This window comes from Centroberyx gerrardi, chromosome 4 (assembly GCF_048128805.1).
Source record: "Centroberyx gerrardi isolate f3 chromosome 4, fCenGer3.hap1.cur.20231027, whole genome shotgun sequence".
In the NCBI taxonomy this organism is placed as follows: domain Eukaryota; kingdom Metazoa; phylum Chordata; class Actinopteri; order Beryciformes; family Berycidae; genus Centroberyx; species Centroberyx gerrardi.
In genome coordinates, this window is record NC_136000.1 from 2,093,380 (window position 1) to 2,113,654 (window position 20,275).

At 44.5% G+C, this 20,275-nt stretch overlaps 1 protein-coding gene and 1 long non-coding RNA gene across 2 annotated transcripts; both read right to left on the reverse strand.

Annotated features, from left to right (window-relative positions):
• Positions 1-1,173: 1,173 nt before the first annotated feature.
• On the reverse strand, positions 1,174-17,648 carry LOC139931519 (mitochondrial inner membrane m-AAA protease component AFG3L1-like). Its single transcript, XM_078282873.1, has 14 exons — positions 17,562-17,648; positions 16,101-16,250; positions 15,577-15,651; positions 14,927-15,051; positions 13,318-13,588; positions 12,607-12,744; positions 11,766-11,919; positions 8,937-9,044; positions 7,947-8,072; positions 7,248-7,358; positions 7,032-7,147; positions 5,719-5,919; positions 4,564-4,758; positions 1,174-3,976 (listed from the first exon to the last, which is right to left on the reverse strand). Exons 1-14 carry the CDS (start codon positions 17,568-17,570, stop codon positions 3,725-3,727), a joined length of 2,031 nt encoding a protein of 676 aa, XP_078138999.1. The 5' UTR covers positions 17,571-17,648; the 3' UTR covers positions 1,174-3,724.
• LOC139914219 (uncharacterized) lies at positions 17,634-19,709 on the reverse strand (the record flags this gene model as incomplete). The annotated part of the gene is made up of 3 exons (XR_013504346.1): positions 19,478-19,709; positions 18,019-18,103; positions 17,634-17,701 (listed from the first exon to the last, which is right to left on the reverse strand). It is a non-coding gene; the product is annotated as an uncharacterized LOC139914219 (long non-coding RNA).
• Between the last annotated feature and the right edge of the window lie 566 nt (positions 19,710-20,275).

Here is a 20,275-nt window from a genome sequence, read left to right on the forward strand (position 1 = left end):
TTTACTTAAAAATGGAAGAGGTTTCTGCCATTTCAACCACGGGGCTGCTGGGAATTTCTCTCAGGATAACAGGTACAAAGTTTAAAAATTAAAAACAATTTTAAAAACCAGTTATTTGATGTCCAGATGCTGTGAGACCAGAGCAGCACGCTACAGACTCATCCAGCTGCATCAGATCTTGGTGAGAAGTTTATATTCTGGTTTTCAATCAAACATGTTTGATTTAATCGTGACGTTGCCGATTGGGATCATACAAAGATTTGAGTTTTCACTCCCACATGCAGAACGATACAGATGCCACTAGCATGACTATCCTGAACTACCCTGGACTACCTTAATTATCCTGAACTACCCTGAACTACCTTAATTATCCTGAACTACCCTGAACTACCTTAATTATCCTGAACTACCCTGAACTACCTTAATTATCCTGAACTACCCTGAACTACCTTAATTATCCTGAACTACCTTAATTATCCTGAACTACCCGAACTACTCTGGACTACCCGATGTACCCTGGACTACCTGAACTAGGCCTACCTGAACTACCTGAATATCCTGAACTATCCTGAACTACCCTGGACTACCCTAAACTACCCTGGACTATCCTGAACTATCCCTACCTGAACTAGGCCAACCCGAACTACCTGAATATCCTGAACTACCCTGGACTATCCTGAACTACCCTGAACTACCCTAAACTACCCTAAACTACCATAGACTATCTTGAACTACCCTGAACTACCCTAAACTACCATGGACTATCCTGAACTACCCCGGACTACCTGAACTAGGCCTACCTGAACTACCCTGGACTACCTGAATATCCTGAACTACCCTGGACTACTTGAACTAGGCCTACCTGGACTACCTGAACTATCCTAAACTATCCTAAACTACCCTAAACTACCATGGACTATCCTGAACTACCCCGGACTACCTGAACTAGGCCTACCTGAACTACCCTGGACTACCTGAATATCCTGAACTACCCTGGACTAGGTCTACCTGGACTACCTGAACCATCCTGAACTACCTGGACTTCCACAGACTCTGCCATATCGGGCTTGAAGACCTGTGCTGTGTCCCAGCTGCACCACGAAGCTCTGAGAACACGGAGAACACTCATCAGCTTCTTCTTTGATTCAACAAAAACACTTTGATCCAACAGTCGTCTTTATGAACATCATCGTGTTTATTATTGAAAATGGAAACCTGACTCTTCCCCTGCTGACAGGACGACCTCAGGTGACCTTTAACCTTCACCTGAGGACTGTCAACCTGTCAGTGATGTCACTGGGGGGGCGGGGCTTCAGCAGGAAAACTGGCCTCAGGTCTACAGTTTATGCACAGCGGGGTTTGATACGGGCCGATAATTTGTGCCGGTATTCACTATCTTTACATTTTTCAATTTTCATGCCAAAAAAAAATTAACCCAAAACTTCCCAGAGTTCAGTGTTTCCTGCAGAGTTTTGTTCCCATCAGGGCGAAAAGCCTCTGAAACATTTAGAGCATCATGGGACACTAAAACTCTCCACTGAAACCAGGATAATGAAATTTTGGGCTTCACACCAGCTGAACATTCACATTCTGCCACCAGTGTTACTGCAGTCAGTGTGGCGCCTCCTGCTGGACAAACTGACTGTTACACTTAAAGGAAAACTCCCTCTGATCCTCTTCAGTCTGCGATGTTCAACACATTCAGGAGTTACTAAGTGATGAAGTGTCATTTACTTTTTTGGTGAACCCACCTTCCCTCAACTTGCCTCGTTTACTTCAGTTAGTGATTTACTACGTTTCCCAGAATGCCTTTCAACAACCTCCAGGGAAGGGGTGGGAACTTGTTGTATTCAGCTGTGGGGTTTTATGTGAAGATGGAGAGAGCGATAGAGATAGAAACTGGTCTCTCTCCTCTTCTCCGATGGATTTCTCCCTGTATGATTGTTGAACGTCTCTCGGTGCAAAATGGCGGCTCTAGAAAGAAGCCCTCGCTCTTTGATTCTGAGGGACTGACACCAAAACCTGACGTTTACCGCTGATGTTTTACATCCTGAAACATTTTCTCATATCAAACTCCACTGTAGCTGCTGGAAACATCTGGAGGTGACGTCACCTCGTCTACGATTGGCCGGTTATCCACCAAGAAGAAAAACAACTAACTACTGAATGGAGCCAGAGATGAGAAGAACATCAACAGCTGATTTAACAGTTAAAGTGTTTTCAGGGGAGTTTTCCTGTAACTCAACATGTTGCCCAGCAGTGGAATCAGCAGAAATCTTCACAGAGAACAAAGTGAAATGTAAAAGCTTTTCTATAAAATCAGGAGATAAATCCTTGGCTGGTGTAGCAGCTTCCTGATCCGCCTTCATCACATTGATTTATACAATCATCCACAGGCAGAGCAGAGACTCTGCTGACTGACTGTTTAAGGGTTTTTACAGCATCAAGGTGTTGTTAGTATGAAACAAATCCAAACTCAGTGAAAAGCAAGCTAAAATTTAAAGGCTTTTGTCAAGAAGATGTTCTCACTGCAGCTTCAGACTGACATGTGCACCATGCCGCCTGGAACCTGAATTTAACGGTTAATGCTAGAAAAACTTTGCATCAACCTTTGTATTTCTTAAAAGCTCTTTTAAAAAGACAGTAGAATGTCAGCTCATTCAAATCAACTCTAAAAATACCAAAAATTGAAATTGTGATGAAGAAAACTTTAAACCTTGAGCTTCTTCCTCGCTGCCTGAAGGCGGAGGAACAGTCAGTCAGAGGGAGCGAGTCCCTTCTAATGAAATAAATATGAAAAAACAAATCAGTCTGTTCACACAGTGTAAATATTCATCATCTACACTCACCTCAGGAATATCAAACACATGACATTCCTAAAAAACCTTCGGCACAGTCGTCAGTCTCTGCGCCTCCTGTCGCCTCTCCTCCTTCCTGTCTGGGTTTTAAGGCGTTGGGAGAGATTTCAGTCTGACCGGTAAAGGTTCAGTTCACCGTCCGGTCCGGTCCGGTCCGGTCCGGTCCGGTTCCTTCAGTCCGGCACGCAGGCAGCCGGCGCTCCTGACCGCTCTCATTTTAAATTTACCAGTTTCTTGTGTTTGTAATCTGACTGTTTTCTTGGGGAATCGTGGATACTTGCAGCCTCGTAATCAAACAGTTTGGGCTGCAACTAACGATTATTATAATTATTTTTTCAATTAATCATTTAGTCTATAAAATGTCATAAATAATGACAAATATCCACCACAAGTTCCCAGAGCCCAAAGTGATTCTTCAAATTTCTTCCTTTGGCCGCTGCTGTCTGAGCAGCGGCCAAAAAACTCTAATTATTCATTTTATAATGAGATGAAACGGAGAAAAGCAGCAAATCTTATAATTTGTGGAGTTGTAACCAGCAAATGTTTGGGATTTTTACTTGATAAATGACAAATGATTAATCGATTATGAAAATTGTAATAGATTAATTTTATGTTGATTGGCTAACGGTAGAAACGGTAAAATAGCTTGACAAGTGGAACTAAAAATCATGTTTTGTTGCTGCAGTCAGTTGTTCTGAGCATGTGCAGAGTGCTGGTCAGACGTCTGTTTGAGTCCCTCGGTCAGTTCCTCTTCTCTGGATGGATGAAGGTGGACAGACCTGAACCTGCAGCAGGCGGCCAGGCGGCTTCATGTAGTTTGGCGGTGGAGCGAAGAGGCCGAGCGGCGGTCCGGACCGTCCGTGACTCTACACGGCCTGCTGCTTGTCCCGCGGCGGGCCGGCCTCCTCGGCCTCGGCCCCGCCCTCGGCCCCGTCCCCGCCCCCCCGCTCCTGGTTCCAGGCCCGCAGGCCCTCCGGCAGGCTGGTGTCCTCCTCCAGACTTCCGGTTCCCTCCACAAACTCCTCGTACGTCGACTTCTCCTCGAACGGACGCGGCCCCAGCAGCTCCAGCATGTCGGCTTTATCCAGAACCTCCTTCTGCAGGAGGCGCTGCCCCACCTGAGAGGAGGAGGAGGAGGAGGAGAAACTGATCATCCTGCAGGGGAGACTGTTGTGCAGAACATAGAGATACATACAGCAAAGAAAATAGAATATAAACAAAATAGAAGAAATACACGAGTGAAAAGTATGAAAAAATCAACTACAGCATTATGACGATGTGCAGAATAACAGCAGGAGAACTTATATAATACATCAAAAATGAACAATATTCAGTATGAAACAAGTGAAAAATTATAAAAAAATATCTGTTGGTGACTCCTGTCTACTTTACCAGCCGTGATCTGGAGTCTTTTCTATTCTGGAAACTAATAGTGAAAGTGGTTTGGGAATTTAGAAATGTTCTGTTCCACTGGCCTGTAAACATGAACAAAACTCCATGACTTTTCTATGACTTTCCATAACCAAATAGAAAATAGAGCCACCAAAATACAGCCGCCGACTTCAAAACTAGAATGTGTTAAGTAGAAACACACAAGTTTAAAGTATGATGTCTGGAATCTGCCTCTAAACTCCACGACACACGACAAATTCCAGGAAGCAGCAGGAAGCGTAACTCCCTCACAGCAGGAGGGGCGGAGCCTCACCATCTCCACCACGTCCTTCTTGTCCAGGACGAGCTGCAGCGTGCGCTGGTACGCTCGCTCCACCAGCTCCCTGACCTCCTGGTCGATCAGCTCGGCCGTGGCTTCGCTGTACGGTTTCTCCAGAACCATCTCTCCCTGCCGCGGCAGGTCGAACGACACCTGCCCCACCTTGTCACTCATCCCAAACTGCACCACCTGGAGGGGGAGGGGGAGGGGGAGGGGGAGGGGGGAGGGGGGTGTTACGGGTCAACATGTTACTGTCATCAGCATCGTCCAGGACAACCCAAAGGATAGGGATGGGACGATATTCAATATATTGCAATACAAAAATGTGACAATTACGTATCTTGTATGTGTATTATTCTATTGTAGTAATCACAAGTGAGACTCTTGACCATCACAGTTTCTCCATCCAAATTATATTATTGTCACTTTGTAATGACATTTTTAAATTGTCAGACTTTTGACTGTTGTCACTGAACTTCTGCTTCTCTCCTGATACGATTCGATATGTGATCTGAGGTTCAGGATTCAATACGATCAGGAAACCATGTGATCAATCAAAGTCTGACTGTGCAGAATTCTGTTTATTTCTGAGACACAAATCTTTCTAGCGATGCCATTGGCTGCTAGAATGTAAACAACAATTTAAAAATGTCATTACAAAGTGACAATAATATAATTTGGATGGAGAGCTTGTGAAACTGTGATGGTCAAGAGTCTCATTAGTGATTACTACAGCAGAATAACATGGAGCTGATATCACCATTCATGTTCCTGACAGCAGAATAACATGGAGCTGATATCACCATTCATGTTCCTGACAGCAGAATAACATGGAGCTGATATCACCATTCATGTTCCTGACAGCAGAATAACATGGAGCTGATATCACCATTCATGTTCCTGACAGCAGAATAACATGGAGCTGATATCACCATTCATGTTCCTGACAGCAGAATAACATGGAGCTGATATCACCATTCATGTTCCTGACACAACATACAGACTGACACATTTTTGTATTGTGATATATTGAATTTTGATACATCATCCCATCACTAAAAGGTTGCTGTTGTTACTAAAGAATCAGAATCGACCCAAACCCCTGATCGGAAACCCCGTAACCGTTATCCTCCCATCATGCAGCAGTACCTGGGCGTAGGCGGACTGTGTGACCTTCTTCAGGTCGTCCTGCGCTCCGGTGGTGATCCGGCTGAAGAAGACCTCCTCGGCGACGCGCCCCCCCAGCATCATGCACATCCGGTCGAACAGCTGCTCCCGGCTGTACAGGTACTGCTCTCTGGGCAGGTACTGAGCGTAGCCCAGGCCCTTCCCTCTGGGGATGATGGACACCTGAACACACCGCGCACACACACACACACACACACACACACACACACACACACACACACACACACACACACACACAGAGGAGGTGATGAAACACAGCTGGTGGCAGCGAGGAACAAGCTACAGCAGAGTTCCCCGATTCCCCCGCAAGGCATTGTGGGTATTAGAGTTAGAGGGGCACAGAGTCATAGGTGCAAAGAATTCTGGTCGTTGTAGTTCACTGACATGCTTTCAGCTCTTGGCAGCATTACATTTGTTTCAAATCTACATGAGAATCAGCAGCTTCAGGCACCGAAATGAATCCAAAACAAAAGTTTACCTGCCGGCTGTTAATTTACGATCAACAGAAAATGTATCAATTATAATTTTGATAATGGATCATTCGTTTTAGTCATTTATCAGTAAAAATACCAAACATTTACTGGTTGCAGCTTCACCATTGCTGGGATTTGCTGCTTTTTTCCATTTCATCTCATCATTAAATGAATACTTTGTGTTTTCTGGCTGCTGGTCAGACTGAGGAAGAAATCTGAAGAATCACTTTGAACTCTGAGAGCTCATTATTTTTGACATTTTATAGACTAAATTATTTTATTTATTTTTTTTAAACTTTGTTTATTGGGTTTTGCAACATACAATTGTGTCATCAGAGCGATTATAAAAAGTAAAAAGGTATATATTCCCTCTATAAGAAGACATTATAAAAAAAGTGACAATTGACATATTGCTAAACACCAAAACAGCTTACAAAGACTGAGAAAACTAAAATAACACAACTAGACTAAATTATTAATCGAAAAAATATTCAATAGATAAACTCATAATGAAAATAATCGTTCCAGAATATTAACACTGTATGGGTAAATTCTGTGGGTGGCATTCAGAGGGTTGGTGATCAATACCAATGATTCATCGATTACTTTATTTATTTATACAGCACCTTTTAAAACGGAGGTTACGAAGCGCTTCACAATAAAAACTAGAATTAAAAAAAAAATACAAAACATAAAAGCACATATCACATAAATAGAAACAGAATACCACAGACAAATTTAAGACAACATGACAGCAAAAGTCATGTTCAGCAGTGTGTGTGTGTGTGTGTGTGTGTGTACCTTCAGCAGCGGGTCGGCGTGCTGCAGGAACCAGCCCACGATGGCGTGCCCCGCCTCGTGATACGCCACCGTCTTCTTCTCTGTCGGCTGCAGCACCTGAGTCTTCTTCTCCAGACCTGCAGTCACATGACCAGCGACATCACTCACACAGAACCGTACTCTAAAAACCGATCGGTAAGCGCCATGTCACGTTACAGCCGATGATGTCACGCTCACCTCCGATGACGCGGTCGATGGCCTGCTCGAAGTGCTTGCCGTTGACGGACGGGTTGAGGTGTCGGGCGGCGATCAGCGCCGCCTCGTTACAGACGTTGGCGATGTCGGCGCCTGGAGAGACAGAAACATCAGACAGCTGCAACAAAACCTGACAGGCAGCAGAGCAGTAAAACACTCGGAGATGAGTCCTGTCAGCGTTAGGCGGCGGCCACACCGATCCATCAGAAAACAGACAGAATTACTGCTGATAGATGTGTGTGTGTTGGTTTGTTCTGAGCGTCAACATGGCGGCGAGGCAGAAGAACAGGAAGCATAACGAAGAAACAGACTCTACAGTATAAACTTAATCAGAAACTGATCTGGAAACCTCCAGTCATCCCAACGCTCCACCAGGCTTCCTCTGGTTTCTCTTTGTTTCGGTCGGACCGTCGTCTCTGTGTTCGCCGCTAGTTTCTACAGAACAAACGTAGGAACGCTCTGATTGGCTGAACGGACGCTGACGAATCAGTCTGTCCAGAAAAAAGTCCAACTTCTCCAGCTAACTTTGGTTTTGGTCACATGATGCAGGTTGAGCATTCAGAGGCTGTGACTGGTCAGGAGCTTTACATGATTACATGATTATTAATGATGGATGAATAAAATCGTGACATGATGACCTCTGATGACCTGAACGCTCTACAGTCTGCCTCTGTCTCACACCTGTGAATCCCGGCGTAGCGGCGGCCATCTTCCTGGCCAGAGCGTCTCGGTCCAGACCGGGGTCCAGTTTGATCGGCCGCAGGTGGACTTTAAAGATGGAGGCCCGGCCCTTGATGTCAGGAGGACCTGAAAGAAGACAGGACACAGGATGGAGCTTCACCTTAGACAGTCAGCAGCTTCTTCTAAATCTCTGCTTAAGACTTATTTTAATAGACTTCTGACATCTTTTATTCCATTATTTATCCCATTACTAGTATTCCAAGGTGTCTACCCTTTATTCTCATCCTTTCATCTTGTGGTGCCTTATTGTTTTCATTTATGAGTATGATGTTTACTTTTAATTGATGAAAGAACTTTGCAAACTTTTATTATTATTACTACTACTACTACTACTACTACTACTACTACTACTACTACTACTACTACTACTACTGCTACTACTAGCTGTATATTGCTCTGTATAAGGTCAACTTTTCAGGAATGCAGGAAAACAGACTTGGTTTCAGGTTGATGAGCATGTATTTTTTAAATGTTACACTGGGTTTTGAATGTGTTTCATGGTTATAAAACTTCCTCTACCTGTGAAGCAGTGTTTCTCAGCTTGGAGGCAGCGGCCTCCAGGGAAAAACTATTTTTGTAGTACATCAATTTCTCATGTTTTTCATATTTGTCGTTAAAGCACTTTCTGTGAATATTTGCAGCCTTTAAGTTTCCTGCAGTAATTAATCAATAAAGTTGGTGTCAAAAATTACAATTCTGCACATTTATCTACTGTAACCCCATTAGTGATATTTATAGACTTGCATTTTCGAACACCAGGGATTTATAATTTAATTAAGTCGATTCAGTTCATCATCCGGCTGTATTCCCAATAATTAATGATTAGAAAGTCCCACTGTGATTTGAGCTGAACTGCTGAGTCCAGACTGCTGGCCGTTGCACCTCAAACGTCCCCTAAGTGATATTTTAAGACATAAATTTGGACTCTACCTATATAGATCTGCCGGTCGAAGCGTCCCGGTCTCATCAGGGCCGGATCCAGGATGTCCGGTCTGTTGGTTCCAGCCAGGACCACCACGTTGGTCGCCGTGTTAAACCCTGAAAACAGACGATTAACACCAAGAACATCAGATCACACTGCCATCTCCAACCTGAGGAATCAAACTCCTGTCCATCTCCAACCTGAGGAATCAAACTCCTGTCTATCTCCAACCTGAGGAATCAAACTCCTGTCTATCTCCAACCTGAGGAATCAAACTCCCGCCCATCTCCAACCTGAGGAATCAAACTCCCGCCCATCTCCAACCTGAGGAATCAAACTCCTGTCCATCTCCAATCTGAGGAATCAAACTCCCGCCCGTCTCCAATCTGAGGAATCAAACTCCCACCCGTCTCCAACTGGAGAAATCAAACTCCTATCCTTCTCCAACCTGAGGAATCAAACTCCCGCCCCTCTCCAACCTCAGGAATCAAATTCCCACCTATGTCAAACCTGAGGAATCAAACTCCCGCCTACGTCCAACCTGAGGAATCAAACTCCCACCCGTCTCCAACCTGAGGAATCAAACTTCTGCCCATCTCCAGCCTGAGGAATCAAACTCCCGCCCGTCTCCAACCTGAGGAATCAAACTCCCGTCTATGTCCAACTTCAGGAATCAAACTCCTGCCTACGTCCAACCTGAGGAATCAAACTCCCACCCGTCTCCAACCTGAGGAATCAAACTCCTGCCCATCTCCAGCCTGAGGAATCAAACTCCCGCCCGTCTCCAACCTGAGGAATCAAACTCCCGCCCGTCTCCAACCTCAGGAATCAAACTCCCACCTATGTCAAACCTGAGGAATCAAACTACCGCCCGTCTCCAGCCTGAGGAATCAAACTCCCACCTATGTCAAACCTGAGGAATCAAACTCCTGCCCATCTCCAGCCTGAGGAATCAAACTCCTGTCCATCTCCTATCTAAGGAATCAAACTCCCGCCCGTCTCCAACCTAAGGAATCAAACTCCCGCCCGTCTCCAGCCTGAGGAATCAAACTCCTGCCCATCTCCAACCTGAGGAATCAAACTCTCGCCTGTCTCCAGCCTGAGGAATCAAACTCCCGTCTATGTCCAACTTCAGGAATCAAACACGCGCCCATGTCCAACCTGAGGAATCAAACTCTCACTTGTCTCCAATCTAAGAATCAAACTCCCGCCCGTCTCCAGCCTGAGGAATCAAACTCCCGCCCGTCTCCAACCTAAGGAATCAAACTCTCGCCCGTCTCCAGCCTGAGGAATCAAACCCCCGCCCGTCTCCAGCCTGAGGAATCAAACCCCCGCCCGTCTCCAGCCTGATGAATCAAACTCCCGCCCGTCTCCAGCCTGATGAATCAAACCCCCGCCCGTCTCCAACCTAAGGAATCAAACTCTCGCCCGTCTCCAGCCTGAGGAATCAAACCCCCGCCCGTCTCCAGCCTGATGAATCAAACTCCCGCCCGTCTCCAGCCTGATGAATCAAACTCCCGCCCGTCTCCAGCCTGATGAATCAAACCCCCGCCCGTCTCCAGCCTGAGGAATCAAACCCCCGCCCGTCTCCAGCCTGAGGAATCAAACTCCCGCCCGTCTCCAACCTAAGGAATCAAACTCTCGCCCGTCTCCAGCCTGAGGAATCAAACCCCCGCCCGTCTCCAGCCTGAGGAATCAAACCCCCGCCCGTCTCCAGCCTGATGAATCAAACTCCCGCCCGTCTCCAGCCTGATGAATCAAACCCCCGCCCGTCTCCAACCTGAGGAATCAAACTCCCACCCGTCTCCAACCTGAGGAATCAAACTTCTGCCCATCTCCAGCCTGAGGAATCAAACTCCCGCCCGTCTCCAACCTGAGGAATCAAACTCCCGTCTATGTCCAACTTCAGGAATCAAACTCCTGCCTACGTCCAACCTGAGGAATCAAACTCCCACCCGTCTCCAACCTGAGGAATCAAACTCCTGCCCATCTCCAGCCTGAGGAATCAAACTCCCGCCCGTCTCCAACCTGAGGAATCAAACTCCCGCCCGTCTCCAACCTCAGGAATCAAACTCCCACCTATGTCAAACCTGAGGAATCAAACTACCGCCCGTCTCCAGCCTGAGGAATCAAACTCCCACCTATGTCAAACCTGAGGAATCAAACTCCTGCCCATCTCCAGCCTGAGGAATCAAACTCCTGTCCATCTCCTATCTAAGGAATCAAACTCCCGCCCGTCTCCAACCTAAGGAATCAAACTCCCGCCCGTCTCCAGCCTGAGGAATCAAACTCCTGCCCATCTCCAACCTGAGGAATCAAACTCTCGCCTGTCTCCAGCCTGAGGAATCAAACTCCCGTCTATGTCCAACTTCAGGAATCAAACACGCGCCCATGTCCAACCTGAGGAATCAAACTCTCACTTGTCTCCAATCTAAGAATCAAACTCCCGCCCGTCTCCAGCCTGAGGAATCAAACTCCCGCCCGTCTCCAACCTAAGGAATCAAACTCTCGCCCGTCTCCAGCCTGAGGAATCAAACCCCCGCCCGTCTCCAGCCTGAGGAATCAAACCCCCGCCCGTCTCCAGCCTGATGAATCAAACTCCCGCCCGTCTCCAGCCTGATGAATCAAACCCCCGCCCGTCTCCAACCTAAGGAATCAAACTCTCGCCCGTCTCCAGCCTGAGGAATCAAACCCCCGCCCGTCTCCAGCCTGATGAATCAAACTCCCGCCCGTCTCCAGCCTGATGAATCAAACTCCCGCCCGTCTCCAGCCTGATGAATCAAACCCCCGCCCGTCTCCAGCCTGAGGAATCAAACCCCCGCCCGTCTCCAGCCTACCGTCCATCTCCACCAGCAGCTGGTTCAGGGTGTTCTCCTGCTCGCTCTGCCCTCCGAAGTTCCCCCCTCCTCTCTTTCGGCCCACGGCGTCGATCTCGTCGATGAAGAGGATGCAGGGGGCGTTCTTCCTCGCCATGGCAAACATGTCCCTCACCTGGGAGAGGAGAGGGTCCACCCTTCAGTTTCACAGGACATTCAGCTTCTTTCATAGAAAATGCCCCAGCGGTGGATTTTTATGTGTCGTTTAAAACTATTCTTACAGTTTTTATAAATTAAACAAGCATTTTATAATTGTAATTTGTAGAAAAAAAGTCATATTTTACATAAATATTTTATATATGTTCTACAGTCTTACATTAAAATGTGTTTAAAAAAGTCAAATATCTTGTGATTGATATGATAAACTAGTTTTTAAGTTATTGAAGCATATTACAATACTGGTTTTAAGGTTTTCACCGTGTTAATAAGTATTGGGATAGTATCGTCATTTTATTATGTTAAAGCCATTTTGACCCCGCCATTTGTCTTTCCATCAAGGCAAAGGCGGCTACTTTAAAGAATCTAAAATATAAGATAGTTTTGATTTGTTTAACACTTTTTTGGTCACTGTATAATTCCATTTAAGTTATTTCATAGTTTTGATGTCTTTACTATTATTCTAAAAATGCTGAAAATAGTAAAAATAAAGAAAAATGTGGTGTGTCCCAGACTTTTGACTGGTAGTGTATATTGAGATAATTTTGGCCAAGGTAATCGTACAATGAAATTTTTATATTGGCACAGGCCTAGTCAGAGGTCAGGGGTCGGGGGTCAGAGGTCAGAGTTGAAGGACTCCTCTCACCCTGGCGGGGCCGACGCCCACGAACATCTCCAGGAACTCGGAGCCGTTGACGGTGATGAACGGGACGTTGGCCTCTCCGGCCGTGGCTTTGGCCAGCAGCGTCTTCCCCGTCCCGGGAGGTCCGGACAGCACGGCACCCTGGGATACCACACACACACACACACAGGTCATTTACCACACTGGACTCCCAACAAACAAATTAATACTACTACAGTATTAAGAGAGCAAGAATAACTTAAATACAACTTAAATTAATTTAACTTAAATAAGTTAAATACAACTTTATAAAAATGAATTCTTCATTGTGTCTTCAAAACTAGTCATACCGTCTCAAGCTGTATATACTGATATATATATATATATATATATATATGTGAATAGTCAGATGAACGGGGAATCTGCAGGTTTCAGAAAGACAAATCTAAGACTTTTAAAACCTTTTTAAATGCTACCTGGAATTTAATTCTGCACTTTAATTCTGCACTGCAGCAACAGCTCTAAAACTCCTTGCTCACAAATCCATTCTGGACGTTCCTCTCTCTTAAGCAATTAATTGCAGCCTCTGCAATTTGGAAATTGCAGAAGTTCATACTGCAAATTTGTTTGTTTTTTTCAATTAATTGTTCAGCTGTAGTAGGAAGCGATAAGGGAATCGATAAAGAATCGGATCGATAAGAAGAATCAGCAGCGGTGTGGTGGACCCCGGTGCACCTTGGGGATTTTGGCGCCCAGGTCCTGGTACTGCTGCGGGTTCTTCAGGAAGTTGACGAACTCCAGGATCTCCAGCTTGGCCTCCTCGCAGCCCGCCACGTCTTTGAACTTCACCTCGATGTTGTCCTTCATCATCTTGGCCGTCGACTCGCTCATGCTGAAGGGCCCGCCCCTCCCGCCGCCGGGGCCTCCTCCCATTGGTCCTCGCCGCAGGGTGAAGAGCAGGAAGCCGATCAGCAGCAAGGTGGGGATCATGCTCATCAGAAACGAGCTGTGAGGAGGGAACGATGAGAGAGTTAGCAAGGTTCGACCGATGCTGTTTTACTTGATATTCATATTAATTATTTTTTCAAATCCCCTCCCATGTGCATGTTAGGTACAGGTCATAAAATTCAAATATTCGTTTGCAGGGATGATGTCAACTTTGGTCATAATTTGTCTGTTAACATTTTGTTTTTTTAAACACTGAGAAATGTCATAGAAATGATTGTATATACATTTCATGCAGTCACATACAAACAGTTTATACATTTCCTTTAGAATTTCATGTTAGAGAGGGAGAGACAGAGAGAGAGAGAGAGAGAGACAGACAGAGAGAGAGAAAGAGAGAGAGAGACAGAGACAGAGACAGAGAGAGACAGACAGAGACAGAGAGAGAGAGAGAGAGAGACAGAGAGAGAGAGACAGAGACAGAGAGAGACAGAGAGAGACAGACAGACAGAGAGAGACAGAGAAAGAGAGAGACAGAGAGAGACAGAGAGAGAGACAGAGAGAGAGACAGAGAGAGAGACAGACAGAGAGAGACAGAGAAAGAGAGAGAGAGAGAGACAGAGAGAGAGACAGAGAGAGAGAGAGAGACAGACAGAGAGACAGAGAAAGAGAGAGAGAGAGAGAGAGACAGAGACAGAGAGAAGAGAGAGAGAGACAGACAGAGAGAGAAAGACAGAGACAGAGAAAGAGAAACAGAGACAGCGAGAGAAAAGAGAGAGAGAGAGAGAGAGAGAGAGAGCGAAAGAGAGAGACAGAGAGAGAGAGACAGACAGAGACAGAGAGAAAGAGAGAGACAGACAGAGACAGAGAGAGAGAGACAGAGACAGAGAGAGAGAAAGAGAGACAGACAGAGACAGAGAGAGAGAGACAGAGAGAGAGACAGAGAGAGAGACAGAGAGAGACAGAGAGACACAGAGAGAGACAGAGAGAGACAGAGAGAGAGAGAGACAAAGAGACAGACAGAGAAAGAGAGAGACAGAGACAGAGAGAGAGAGAGAGAGAAAGAGAGAGAGAGAGACAGTCTGTCTAACAGACAGACACTAAGCTTTGGCAATATATACTGAACTGTACTTCATGCCAATAAAGCTCATTGAATTGAATTGAATTGAATTGAATTGAATAGAGAACGCTTTAATGCAGGAGAGTCTGAAGAAAGAGAAGAAGATGGATGATACAAAGTTAATCAGCTAAGTGGAAAAGTCCAGGCAGCGGTGTGACTGTCAGCACTGTTTCCACACAGACGACATTACAGAAGATAAGGAGCACGAGCCCTGCTGCTGTGTGTGTGTGTGTGTGTGTGTGTGTGTGTGTGTGTGTGTGTGTGTGTGTGTGGACCCACCCGTCGCTCTCGGTGCTGTAGACCACGGCGGCTCGGTGCGACGGCTCCAGGCCGAGCTCCATGTGCGCCGCCTCCAGGTTCCTCTCGAACGTGTCGACGCTGCCGATGTTGAACCAGACGTAGCTCTGCAGACGTTTTATTACATTTATCTGACATTTGACATCATGTTTGCCTGATGAAGGTCCTATGACCGAAACGCAATAAATTATTATGCAATTATTATGTTACAATAAAGTATTATGTAAGTGTAGACAGAGTGTGGGATTACGTTGCTTTCTCAGTATCTATCTTTTTGGTTTTTGTCCTACGCACCTGTCACTCAACAGTTTTAGGTGTGCAAAAATTATTTTTCTTTATTTGATATTAAAAATCCATTAAGAATAAGAAGAATTTGTAAAAAGATGAAACGGTAGTTGATTTTATTTATCTTTGTCTCATATGCTCAGATTGGATCCTCCTCCTATTTTTAGTGTTTTTATCATTTATACAAATAAGGTAAACCTAAAACAGGTTTGGCATAATGCAGCAAACATTAGCACTAACGTATAGAATTGCTTTATAAATCAGAACAGGAAAATGAGCTAACAGATCCTATTTTTAACAAGCTTTTACTTTCTATCAGATATTTAAGTGTGGTTTGTCCTGCTCACCCCGTCAGAAGCGTCGGCTCCCGGCACCAGAATCACTCTGACGTACTGCTTGTTCACAACCTCCAGCCGGTCCACCTGGACAGGAGGGAGAAAGTGATTTTTTTACCTTTTTTTTAACTGCTCTTTTTGTTTCAGTAAGTGCTCCAGCTGAAGGAAATTTAGAGACTTTGACCTAAACACAGCTGGGGTTGTTAAAGCAGAAAAAGAGCTGAGTGGATTTCACTTCAGTCTGACATTAGTTAACATGACATTGGTTTATCCAATTCTCACCATTCTCCTTTCCTCAATAATAATAAAATGTGCTTGTTATCATCAGTTCAGACAGCAGAAATGTGTCTCACAAAATCACCAGATCATCACCACATGATTCCACTGAAAGACGATAAACCATAACATTGAATTATCGCCCGGCTCTAGGTCACAGTGGACGATCCTTAACCTCGCGGGCCACTGCAGCCATTTGATTTAGTTCTCCAGATGTTGAGGACCGATCAGGATCCGGTTCCCGGTCCAGTCTGACTCACCATGCCTCTGCCCAGGTAGCGGTGGACGAAGTCCTTCCAGCTGATCTCCCTGCCGGTGTCTCTGAAGTAGAAGTAGAGCAGCGCTGAAGAGATTCCTGCAGCCGTCACCGCCATGTAGCGGAAGTCCTTCTCGTCCCAGGGGAAGTCGCCCTGCAGACAGGAGGGAGGCAACGGCTCACATTACGGCTGCACAGTTAGCCACAAAATACTCAATCGCAATATTGAGTAGAGCAATTTCCAAATGGCAAAAAAATGCAGTTTCTTGTCAGAGGGAAAGGAGTTTGCTCTGCTGCTGAATCACTGGACTCAACATCAACTAACATGGCAGCGATTCAAACTGTCAGCGGTGGAAAAAGTACTCAAAGCCTTTACTCAAGTAAAAGCAGCAATACCATAATGGAAAAATACTTCATTAAAAGTAAAAGTTCTGTATTCAAAAGTTTACTTCAGTAAAAGTATAGAAGTATCAGCAGTAAAATGAACTGAAGTATGAAAAGTAAAAGTTGTCATTCTGTCAGAGAGTTAAATTATTGAAGCATGAACCTGTCAGAAGTATTTTAATGTTGTCGGTCTAACTGCTCCAGATACTGTTGGAGTTTAAACTCTAACAATGCAACATATTTTATGAGCTTATCGTATGTTTTGCGTGTAAAACCTTATTCTGCAAAGTAACTAGTAACTCCAGCCAGCAGATAAATGTAGTGGAGGAAAAAGAACAAGATTTCCCTCTGAGATGTAGTGGAGGAAAAGTAGAAAGTCTCACAGAATGGAAATACTCAAGTAAAGTGCCAGAACCTCAAAACTGTACTTAAGTACAGTACTTGAGTAAATGTACTTAAGTATTTTCCACCTCTGCAAACTGAGCAAAACTAAACAACTCTTTTTCTCCTCCAAACAAGTTTTTGAAGATCTCTTGGTAACACTTTATTTGAAGGGGGGTGAATAAGGCTGACATAACACTGTCATAACTATGTCATGACAACTGACATTGATAATGTCACTTTCAATGCAAAGTTGACACTGTTCTAGACGTCTCTGCATTGAAAGTGACATTATCAAACAAATAACACTTAATGACAACAGTCGTAAACATTCATAACGTCTAATTCATGTTCATGTCAGTTGTCATGACATAGTTATGACAGTGTTATGTCAGCCTTATTCACCCCCCTTCAAATAAAGTGTTACCAATCTCTTAAACATCAAGCTTTTAAAAAGAAGTTATATAGCAAAATATGCGTCCGTGTAGACAGAAATTCAAAGCGCCAAATGTCTGTAAAAACTTGTCTTCGGTGGATAAATCACTCAAACTTTCTGAGACGATAACGTCTTAAGTCTCGATTATATTCAGTCTTTGGTTTTGCTTTCTCAAACTTTGTCCCTGCAGGCCACCGTACATTCTGACTGTGAGTCCATCAAATCAATGCAAAGCAATGGCTCTGGTTCAGTCCATCCACGCACCTTCTGCATGCGGCTCCACCAGTTTTTCCCTCCTCCTCCTCCTCCTCCTCTCTTCCCCCCTCCGCCGGACCTTCCTCCTCCTCCTCCTCCTCCTCCTCCTCCTCCTCCTCCTCCACTTCCAGACTCTTTGCCTTTTCCATCTGAAGGGCAGAGATGATTGGTTGGATAACGGATCAGTCAGACAAATCATCAAAGTTTTGATCCCATTTGTAATTTAATAATCCTTATTTAAGTAACCAGTTGTGACTAGGGCTGGGTGATATGAATGAAATCAATATCACAATACTCATAAAGATTTGTAGGTATGGGGGGGATATTCGATACTGCAGAAAATATCACGATATTCAATATTGTTGTATATCAGCCCAAGCCTATTCATCAGTTTATAGTGTTTCTGCAGTCAAGCAGGATTAACCCTCTCAGTTCTGGTGTCATTCAGACTCTCAGAGTCTTTTACCTTTCTGCTCGCTGGAGTACAGAAGCTGCTGAGCTGAACAGAGTCTGAGACCGGACAGGAAGTTAGCTGCAGGCAGAGAAACGTTCTGGAACAGACCGAAACACACTGTTAGTACACTTCATACACAACCAGCCAGGCTCGGACAAATCAGAAATGTTGTTGTCTGCTATCTTGACCTTTGGCAGGTAACCAACCACAGTTTGGAGGTCTTGGGATATCTGACACACAATTCTGTCTAAATTGATGATACAAAGTATATTTTATTTAAAAACACTGACAAAATGAGGTATCAGTTTTGTTTGACATCAAACCTAACACATTACCATTCAGTTCAATGGGATGAACATTAAGTTGATCTGATGTGGTTTTACATGTGAGCCATATCGTGACATATCGACATTGAAAAAAATCCTTATGATTATAGTTATATTGATTTCAACCATATGGCCCAGCCCTATTACTAAGCTTTCATTCAAAAGGTACTGAAAGATGTACCGTTTTGGTACCGGTATCGAATTTAAGGTCCCGGTATCGGTAATTTAAGATACCCAGCTCTACTACCATTCCTCCAGTGAGTTTAACGTTAACAGAACAAGCTACATGGATTTAAGTTCTTGCTAGCTTTAAGGATTTGAAAAAAACGTAGCAACTTGGCAAGCTAACCGGCTACTACAGTAATCTTATTAGCTAACATTAGATATGAATGACAAGCAGACAAACGGGATTCATCTGGCCTACAGTTTATATCGGAACCCTTAGTTTGTTCACCAGTGTTGCATTTAATGGAAGTTACAGCCAGCCTTTAAGAAAAGCTAGCAAACATTAGTTTGCAAGCTAACCAGGCACTGGACTGTAGAAACTGTGCACTAACTTGCTAACTTAGCTGCAGCCTTGTTCTCTTACATGGAGAGAACGTCACACCGGACTCCATTTGAAACTCGACCAGTTTAAGGTTGCTTGCTTACTGCCAAAGAGCATACAGGACCTGGTAAAACAGCCAACACACTTTATCGGCATGCATCGAATACACCAGGTAGCAAAAGAAAAATCTCAACTACTTAATTCCCCCAATCTCCTTCCAACAAAACAGCCCGTGGTGAAGGGCAGCCAGCAGAGTCAACCAAATGAAAAAGTTGTAAATTTATTGAAATGAATGATGCTTGGTGGATCTCATGTCTGCCGAACTTAGCTGTAGATCCTAACGATTCAGAAGAGGTCTTAAGACGTGTTCTACAATTTATGTGCATTTTCCGGTAAGCAAAGGAGCATTAAACTGACAGATTTTGGAATGGAGAACGGCACGAATCCGGGCTAGCTAAGTATGAATGACTGCAGACAATTTGAGTTTTAATCTGAGTTCCAGCCCATGAGAGAGAAATAGCCCGGTGCTGTTAGCCTGTAACCTACTCGCATGTTTTCTCAAACAACTACAGTTTAACCCAGAAAACCTCCACCTTACCCGGGCAGCGGAGCCTCCGTGGCCGGGTATGGAGAGGTGTCTTGCCGTCACCGCTGAGATCCGACCCCAGGCTCCTCCAGCCCGGCGGAGAGGCAGAGCGGCCGCCGAGAGAAGCCTCAACATCTGAGACATGCTCCCGCTGCCGCCTGCCAGCTTTCAGCCAAACCTACTGTTTAATTTCTGAGTTAAATTTCCCTCTTGTACTTCATAATCTAGCTAGGAGTGTTATTGAATAAGTGCAACAGCCTGAAAATGTCAACGGGAGGATGATGTAAAGGCCCGACAGGCTTCCTCTGCAAACACCGGACCAGATTTGACCTGTGAGGAAATTATTTTATTAAATCCAAAGTTACCATAGATCAGGAAACCTCGTGTTATTATCGAGTCCAACATATCTCATTAACTGAATACGAGTAAAGGCATTTTTAGTTTTAAGATATCTTTATTACATTCAGGCATAAAAAAGGGCATCAATGGGTCCTCAGCACACCCTCTCTCTGATTGGCTGAGACAAAACCCATTTCCACTCTGAACCCTCGTGTAACGTCATGTAACTGTTACCAAAGACCAGTTTTTACAACGATTTAGAAAATTTTAAATTTGGAATGCTTATGGAAGATAAAAAAAAATAGAGAGAATTTTTAATGAATAATTTCATTATTTTTGGCAAAATATTTTCTACACAAATATAAAATGTATGAAAAGCAAGAAAGCCCAGAAATTACACTCAATTCATTAATTCACACTCAAGTAATTACACAGTAGAAAGTCATACTGAAACTGAAACTCATCTTCTCA